The sequence below is a fragment of the Clinocottus analis genome, unplaced genomic scaffold (genome assembly GCF_023055335.1).
Source record: "Clinocottus analis isolate CAN_PGR_092001 unplaced genomic scaffold, fCliAna1.0.p SCAF_12, whole genome shotgun sequence".
Classification (NCBI taxonomy): Eukaryota; Metazoa; Chordata; class Actinopteri; order Perciformes; family Cottidae; genus Clinocottus; species Clinocottus analis.
The window spans coordinates 20,472,485-20,481,530 of record NW_027175843.1 but is presented as its reverse complement, the minus strand read 5'-3'; the positions used below and the strand labels follow the sequence as shown (position 1 = coordinate 20,481,530).

The window sequence follows — 9,046 nt, the reverse complement described above, 5'->3', positions numbered from 1 at the left end:
TTTGTGAACATTATTTCTAGTGAAATATGTTGACAGCTCGCTCTGAGGACCTTCCAGAGAGAGAAAGGCAACAATGGAGACAAAGAGTTCACACATCTGACTCCAAGATGAAGAATAGATTTACAGTTCAACCGATCGGTCGTCACATGTGAACCTCATGGGAATTTATTATTTTTTTTAGAAAGCATTCCATCTTTTACAAGCGTTCAACAGCTGGTGTGTGTGTGTGTGTGCGTGTGTGCGTGTGTGTGTGTGTGTGTGTGTGTGTGTGGCTTTTAGGGTCAGCGGTGAATTATGAACAAATTGCATGTCGTGCCTCGAAATTACTAAAACACACAAAACGACTACAAAGAGAAACAAAGTTACTACAAAGAGACTTAAACCAACTACAAAGAGACTTAAACCAACTACAAAGAGACTTACACCAACTACAAAGAGACTTAAACCAACTACAAAGAGACTTAAACCAACTACAAAGAGACTTAAACCAACTACAAAGAGACTTACACCAACTACAAAGAGACTTACACCAACTACAAAGAGACTTACACCAACTACAAAGAGACTTAAACCAACTACAAAGAGACTTAAACCAACTACAAAGAGACTTAAACCAAGTACAAAGAGACTTAAACCAAGTACAAAGAGACTTAAACCAACTACAAAGAGACTTAAACCAACTACAAAGAGACTTAAAGCAACTACAAAGAGACTTACACCAACTACAAAGAGACTTAAACCAACTACAAAGAGACTTACACCAAGTACAAAGAGACTTAAACCAAGTACAAAGAGACTTAAACCAAGTACAAAGAGACTTAAACCAACTACAAAGAGACTTAAACCAACTACAAAGAGACTTAAACCAACTACAAAGAGACTTACACCAACTACAAAGAGACTTAAACCAACTACAAAGAGACTTAAACCAACTACAAAGAGACTTAAACCAAGTACAAAGAGACTTAAACCAAGTACAAAGAGACTTAAACCAACTACAAAGAGACTTAAACCAACTACAAAGAGACTTAAAGCAACTACAAAGAGACTTACACCAACTACAAAGAGACTTAAACCAACTACAAAGAGACTTACACCAAGTACAAAGAGACTTAAACCAAGTACAAAGAGACTTAAACCAAGTACAAAGAGACTTAAACCAACTACAAAGAGACTTAAACCAACTACAAAGAGACTTAAACCAACTACAAAGAGACTTACACCAACTACAAAGAGACTTAAACCAACTACAAAGAGACTTAAACCAACTACAAAGAGACTTAAACCAACTACAAAGAGACTTACACCAACTACAAAGAGACTTACACCAACTACAAAGAGACTTACACCAACTACAAAGAGACTTAAACCAACTACAAAGAGACTTAAACCAACTACAAAGAGACTTAAAGCAACTACAAAGAGACTTAAAGCAACTACAAAGAGACTTAAACCAACTACAAAGAGACTTAAAGCAACTACAAAGAGACTTAAACCAACTACAAAGAGACACAAAAGCTGAATGGCTAAAAACAACTCAACTACAGACTCAAAATGACTTCAGAGTTCATTAATTAAAGACACAAAGAAACTATAAACAGACGCAAATTGACCACAAAGAAACAAAACAAAAGGAAGAGGATGATGGCGCTCCCCTCCTCCTCTACAGGTCCGTAACGACCTCTTGACCTTTCACTTCCTGTAAAACTTCAAAGCGCTGAGCTCCTCCCGCCGCCTGCCAGCGAGAAGGAGAGCAGGTGGAGGTGTGATGAACTGAAGCCGACTTCAACGCGTGAACACAACGGCATTAAACGCTCCCGATGACGCGGGAACAGAGCGGGTGTGACGCTCTGCAGCTTCACCACGAGCAGCGCGAGGCCTGAAAGGTCAACGCTCTTCACCGCCGCCAAGTCAACACCGAGTCACTCCCTGCTGATAAGAAGCCGTGTGTTTTATGAATGACAGCTACTGACGCAGAGGAAGAGGAGGGCGGGGGATGACACGGCAGATAACAGAGAGGAAGAAACGCACACTCACTTTTACAGCGAGCGTTAAATGAATGATTAACAAGACGCCGAAGCTGGAACCAAACCTGCAGGACGAAGAGCTTCTTCACTGGAGCGAAGCCGCCAAGAAGTCCTCCGGCTACGGGGGAGAAGTCCACCCTGGACTGGATCTAAAGGTCTGAGGTGATGAAGATGGAGAGCATGTCCGGTGAAAGGTCTTCGTCAGAGACGCCCACGATGAAGAGAAGTAGGAACTAGTTGATGAGACTTTCGGTCAGCGCATTCAAAAGATTCAATATTTATTCTTCTGAAAGGTCACAGATGATTACTGAAGCAGGAGCAGGTCCAGGTGCCCCGGCAGCGTGTCACCCACCACATGTCACCCACAGAGAAGCAACACATGACCTCAGCATGACCTCTGGACCAAAAGAAAAAAGGCTACAGAGACTCAAAATGACAAAAACGAGATGCAACACAACCACAAAGAGACATGAAGCAACTGCAGAGATTTAAAAACACCAAAGAGACACAAAACAACAACAAAGAGAGACAAAACAACAACGAAGAGACACAAAACAACTACAAAGAGAGACAAAACAACAACGAAGAGAGACAAAACAACTACAAAGAGAGACAAAACAACAACGAAGAGACACAAAACAACTACAAAGAGAGACAAAACAACAACGAAGAGACACAAAACAACTACAAAGAGAGACAAAACAACAACGAAGAGAGACAAAACAACTACAAAGAGACACAAAACTACAAAGAGACACAAAACAAATACAAAGAGACATAAAACAACTACAAAGAGACACAAAACTACAAAGAGACACAAAACAAATACAAAGATTTAAAAATAACTACAAAGAGACAACGCAAAAATTGACCCCAAATAAACGAAATGTCTCGGGAGGAAGAGGAAGAGGAAGATGGTTGTCTGTGTTTGGAGGCTCGCCCTGCGGGTCGCGACACGCAACAGCGACGGGAATGAACTCAAAACATTGTTGACTTTAATATTGTGCGTTTGTTCACCTTCCTAACGAGGCTTTTACAACGCAGCGTCACTAACAGGTTAAATAAACTAATACGTACATTAAAGGTTCTGACCGATGGATTTCTATGATTTTAAACCAAATGTCCATGAGCAAACATTGTGTGAAATGTGTGTGTAGACAGTAAAAAGTGATAAATGTAGTATTTAAACTAACAATGAGGATTCAAAGCATCCAGTAAACCTTAAACCACCTGAAAATAACTGAATCCAGGTGAAGAAAATCCTCATTGAAGTCGTATTTTGTACGAACGTTAACGTGTTTAAATTAAACTTTCAGGCTATTTTGTCCCGAAGAAAGTATTAATAAATATTAGAACTAATAAAATACCTTTAGCAAATATTCTCTTTACTTGTTTATATTATATTTAAACCCTTTAAATATTTAAACTAAATCTAGGAAATAAGATAAAAAGCTCCACGAGAGTCAGAAACAGCTGAAGCGTCGTTTGCATTTAATTCTCTTTATTCATTTTTTTCCTTCTTCAAACACATTTTCCTGATGTACATGTGCATTTCCATTCAAAAGAAAACAAAAAGAAACTCAAGTGAGGTAAAAGTTCTGAAAAATGAAATAGTATCATGAAGCGACCAAAAAAAAAAAGAAGCTCTTTTGCATCAACTATTTCAAAAATATATCTATAATGCGACACATTTCATATTGCCCCGACTTCTCTTTTCTATATAGCAACACACACACGCACACACACACTCTCTCTCTCTCTCTCTCTCTTTCAAAACAACACACACACACACACACACAGGCGTCATGAATCAACAAAAGAAAACAACAACACGCTGGACTAATAAACAAAGTGAGCCGATCAGAGAGGAAGAGATGAAGATTTACAGGAGAAAGAAAACGAAGTGGGGGCAAAAAAGGCAAAAATACTCTCTCTTCTTTCTTGATCCTTCTTTCACAGACACCTGCAGAGGGCGCTTCAGCGTCCGTCCTGCAGGGGGCGCTCCAGTCAACAGTAAGCAGCAGAGCTTCACTCTGCGGCTGCGTTCACCTCCACAAACACAAGTCGGTTGTTTTCTTTGACGTCGCTCAAAACTATTTTTTCCTCTTTTTATTCTTCAAAGCGACATCAAGCAAAAAAAAGAAAAAAGGCCACGAAGGAGACGAAGGAGACGACTTCCAATGTTTCTAAACCGTCTCCGAGCTGCAGCTGGTTCGAGAGGGGAAACGCTAACGGGGGAATGATCCGAGACTGTGCTGTTCCCTTCAAATAAACTAAAACTAAAAGCTACGTTTCGTCCCTCTGGCGTCAACACGAGGTCACCGAGCGACGACGAGGCACCGACCCTTCACCCGGAGGTCTTCCTCCTCCGGGCCGGTCTCGTCCAATAAGATCCTTCGGTTCGAGCGAGCGAAAAGGACACACAATACGCAAAGCCCTCAAAACACACACCATGTCCCTGAGAAGCAGCAACTTTATCTTATTTACATCCTTCAAGGTGGCTGGAGTCTGGCGAGGCCTCTTTAAAGTGCTTCTGTTCGTACGGGGTCTCCGCCCCCGAGCCGCAGGGGCCAAACGCTCTGCCGCGGAACCAAAAGCGCCGGAGGTTTTTACGTCGGAGCTACGAACGCAAATACAAAATGGAGGAGGGATGAAGGCGGGAAAGACGTCACGGCCGAGGCCAACATGGCTTCCAGACGAGCAGGAAGAGAAGCATTGGAGCGACGGCAGCAGCTGCCGACGTCCAGGAGAAGCGTCCGTGCTGACGGATAACAGACGGCATGCTGGGAACTCCGCCACGGCCACGCCGCACGTGTTCCAGACCGGCGGCTAATAATAGCCCGGAGCTTGAAATAGTCAATCATCACGGTTTGTGGAGGGACGCTCCGGCGGCCCGATGCCCACAGAAGGGGATCAAACGCTTCACTTCCTGGTTCCCCCTCAGCCCCGGATAGCAGAGGACAGGAAGTGACTCCGCGCGCACACACACAGACACACACACACACACACACACACACACACACAGACACACACGTAAGGCTGCTCGTCGCGCACCAGATAATTATAGCCGGCCTTCAGTGAGCAGGAATCCCGTTTCAGGGCGGCTCCCCTGCTGGCGGCGTCCGCCACGCGCCTCCTTGTAAGGGGAGGATCCCCTCCAGTCGGCGTCCCGCATGCGGGGCGCCCCGTCTACCGACACGCACAATGGGGGGGGGGAATAAAAATACACATTTTTTTTGCATTGTTTTACAAAACCCTCCTTGAGCGCGCGGCGCGTTGAAGGAGCGCTAACGCCAAGAGGAAGTACAACAACCTGCCTTCAGCGCCACTAGAGCCGCCGCTCGCCCCAGTGAACTCACATCAACACTGCCGCTGCTTTTCATATATATATTACTTTCCCCCCAATAATACTTTTCTATATTTTACACTTTTTTTTCTTTTCACATTTATATTTTTTTTTTCTAAACACAGTTTGTGAGGGAACTTAAATCTACAGCTTTAACATGTTCGCCCCTTTTTTTGTTGCAAAATGTAGCTCATAATAATATTTTTTTGGGGGGGGGGGGGGGGGGGTAACACCTGGAGGTTAAGGCACAACACTCTGATAAACAGGTAAACAAAAACACTTAAAAATATCACTTCCTGTTCAACGAGCTTGTAGAGGAATGAGAACGGATCCCAAAACAAAAACACTCCACTTGTATAGAATCGTGCCTCCAGAGGAACAAAGTATTTATTGCCTCTAATAATTTTTTTCCAGGGGTTTTAAGGTGAGAGTTCTTTCTTTTTATTCCTTTTCTCTTCTCAAAAGCAGCAGCACGTCCAACGTGTGTGTCCTTCAACTTCTTCTGCGTCTGCTTCTTTCTTTGTCGTGTGTGTTGCGTTCATCCGCGTCAGTTACACGGCAGCCATGTTGGAATGTTCTGGTTGGCCACGTAGTAGTTGCTGAAGTTGTGGTCCCGGACGTACGGCGCCGGCTGGTAGTAGCAGGTGACGCAGGACGCGTCGGGGATGGCGTTCTGCTCCGCCAGCACCCGGAACGCCAGCAGCGAGATGAGGTGCAGCGTCTGCCGGCGCTCGTGGCCCATGAGGCACACCGTGCTGTCGTCGATGACCCGCCGCAGGATCACCAGGTAGTCGTACTTGCTCTTCTCCTCGCCGACAAAGTGGCTCTGCAGGTACGCCTCCACCTTGCGCTGCTGCTCGCCGATGTCCGGGAAGTCGATGAAGAAGCGCGAGCACATGTAGCGCTCCAGCGCCTTGAACTCCTCCTCGCTGGCGGGCCGGAAGTCGCGCACCAGCAGGTTGCAGTACTTCAGCAGGCCGCCGCCGCGGATCTCCTCGGGCCGCTTGGTGGCGATAAGCCGGCCCTCCAGGTGGGCCAGCGCCGCGTCGAAGTCCCCGTACACGCTCTCGCCGCGCACCGTCGGGTGGAAGGCCGGCGTCATGGGCGTGGCGCGCGCCAGCTCGTAGTAGGCGAGCACCGAGTCCAGCACGATCTGGAACGAGTCCACGCTGAACTCAAACTGCCGGCGGATGGAGTCCACGAACTTGAGCTCCACGTTGCGGCCGTCGTTGTTGGAGAGCGAGATGAGGCTCCAGCGGTCCTGCTCCGTGTTGACCTTCACCAGCTTCTGGACGTACGCCTCCTTCAGGGTCACCGGCGTGATCTTCTCCTTGTTCACGCCGGCGGGCAGGAAGTCCAGCAGCGTGCCCAGCACCACGTCCTTCACCAGCCGGAAGTCGGCCTCGTGCGGCAGGTCCACGCGGAAGATGACGTCCAGGTCCTTGTAGCTCCAGCCCACGTCCTGCACCAGCACGTGGGACGCCGTGGACCCGTTGAGCCGCACGTCCTTCACGGCGATGCCGCGGCGCTCCAGGCGGGCGCGCACGCGGGCCACGATGTCCCGCAGGCGCACCGCCAAGGTCGGGAAGTTGCCGCGCCCGTGGACGGGCACCACCTCTGTCAGGACCTCGTTCAGGCGGCTCACCTGCTCCCAGGTGAGGACGCTGACCGAACAGCTCTTTGCCTCCTCCTTGGCGTCCATCTTCTCAAACGGGAGAACGAAGTTCAGATCAACTGAAACGGGAGAGAAAACAGACGAGTTAAGGCTACGAATCACAGCGTTTATTAAACATGGTTCATACACGTTGTGACCAATGGGTTTCCATGTATTTACACCAAATTTCCAAGACTTTAAACCGAATGTTCATCAACAAACATTGTGTGAAATGTGTGTGTAAACAGTGAAAAGTGATACAATGTATTTAAACTAACAATGAGGATTCAAAGCATGCAGTATAGCTTAAATGACTCAAATGAATGAGACAATATTTTTGATTAAAAGAATAAACATTTATATAGATGCCTGTATGTATGCTGCTGATATTTTGAGCCTCTTTTTTTTTAAAGCATATTAATTCATTAAAACTCAGCATAAATAAAAGTCATGAACACATGAATACAACACTTTTACAGGAGTTTTACTACACTTTTGGGACTTCTCCAAACCGGGAAATAACCATTTTAAAACTCCATGACTTTTCCAGGTTTTCCATGACCGTTAGAAACCCGGTTTAAAACGTGTGTTTCACAGCATTATAAAAACACTTGTCATGTAGAGCTCAGACGTAACAATGAACATGAAAAGTCAACATAAATTATAAATAAACGTGATGAAAACGGAGCTTTCAGCGGTTCAACCTGCTCATTAAACGGGAGAAACGTCGCGAGCCATTCAGCAGCGCGAGAGCGCGAGGCAAGCTGCTCCGCTACGCGCAGGCACGCGCTGTGAAAAAGACCTGGCTCGTGAGGCTTCTCGAACAGCTCCAGCGCGCGAGCCCGGCTTTTCAATTCCAGAACCGGTGAGAAAGAGTCACCACGTGACCTGAACGTGCGCGAGAGCTCGTGTTTTACAAGGTCCGTTAACAAGTTTCCGGTGACGAAAGCGACCCAAGTTTAATTAAAAAAAAGAAAGAAAAAAAAGAAACGGTAACTTTAATATTGTGCCAACTGCTATACAAAAATTAAATTAAAAAAAACACCTCCGGACTTAATGTTACGTGCGTTACTATCACGACAGTTAACGCTGATTAACGTCACATGAATAAAAACATAAAATAAACCCATATGGCAACGAATCCATCTGAATTCAGCAAAGTCACACAGCGTACGGTGGAAATAAATAAAACTTAAATCCTTGCGTCTGACGTCACAATATAATAAACTTTTTTTTTAATGCTACTCCGACTAGTGTGGTGAACTTTAATTTAGCCAGTGTTTTTAGACATAACTTTCTGACAGTAACATAAAAAACACACACACACACACAGTAATAAAAGTGCAATGAAAGCAGTACATACATTTTCTCTTTCCCACCCCCTCCCCAAAAAAAGCGTCCTCTGAAAGCGTTCAAAGTCAGAAAGAGGAGATGTTAACGTGCAGAGAGCTCCACATAATCCACAGTCCGGGAGACGAGACACTGCAACGCTGCGAAGTCAGTGATTGACCTGCACGCGGAGACGTGCCTGCTTTATACAGCCGCAGCACGACCCGTCGAAATAGGTGCACAGCCGTGGCACGATACAGTCCCCGCGGGTCTGCGCAGCGTTTATGACTTAAAAGTACAATATTAAACACTACGAAGCGTCGTGGGGTCAGAAAACAAATTAAAAAATGTGTGTATTTACCTTTGGAAAAAATATGTGTAACTAGAAGTCCAAACTTTCATCGGCGGCAGGTCACGTCGGCGTAAAGATCGTGGAGTTTTGTTTTGTACCAATGCGCCGAGCGACGCATCTGATTGGTCGACGAGGTGTTTTGCGTTGCCGTAGTAACCAATGCTCGTCTCTATGCAGGCGGTGTTCAGTTGAAAAGTGCGCATCAAATAAAACTTTATGTACATTTATTCATATATTTTAATGTAAATATTTTAATGTAAATATATTTACACACACATCAAATCTGTATTCCCACAAATAAAAAAATATACAAAATTGAAACATTTCTTTTATTCAAC

General features: G+C 45.3%; 1 protein-coding gene across 2 annotated transcripts; it reads right to left on the bottom strand.

The window, feature by feature from the left end:
- Positions 1 to 5,589: 5,589 nt before the first annotated feature.
- tent5c (terminal nucleotidyltransferase 5C) lies at positions 5,590 to 8,840 on the bottom strand. Of its 2 annotated transcripts, none has more exons than XM_068572908.1 (2): positions 8,718 to 8,840; positions 5,590 to 7,107 (listed from the first exon to the last, which is right to left on the bottom strand). In XM_068572908.1, exon 2 carries the CDS (start codon positions 7,073 to 7,075, stop codon positions 5,921 to 5,923), a length of 1,155 nt encoding a protein of 384 aa, XP_068429009.1. In that variant the 5' UTR covers positions 7,076 to 7,107; positions 8,718 to 8,840; the 3' UTR covers positions 5,590 to 5,920. The 2 variants fall into 2 exon arrangements, with proteins under 2 accessions (XP_068429009.1, XP_068429011.1); XM_068572910.1 differs by lacking the exon at positions 8,718 to 8,840 and adding an exon at positions 8,391 to 8,689.
- Positions 8,841 to 9,046: the final 206 nt, after the last annotated feature.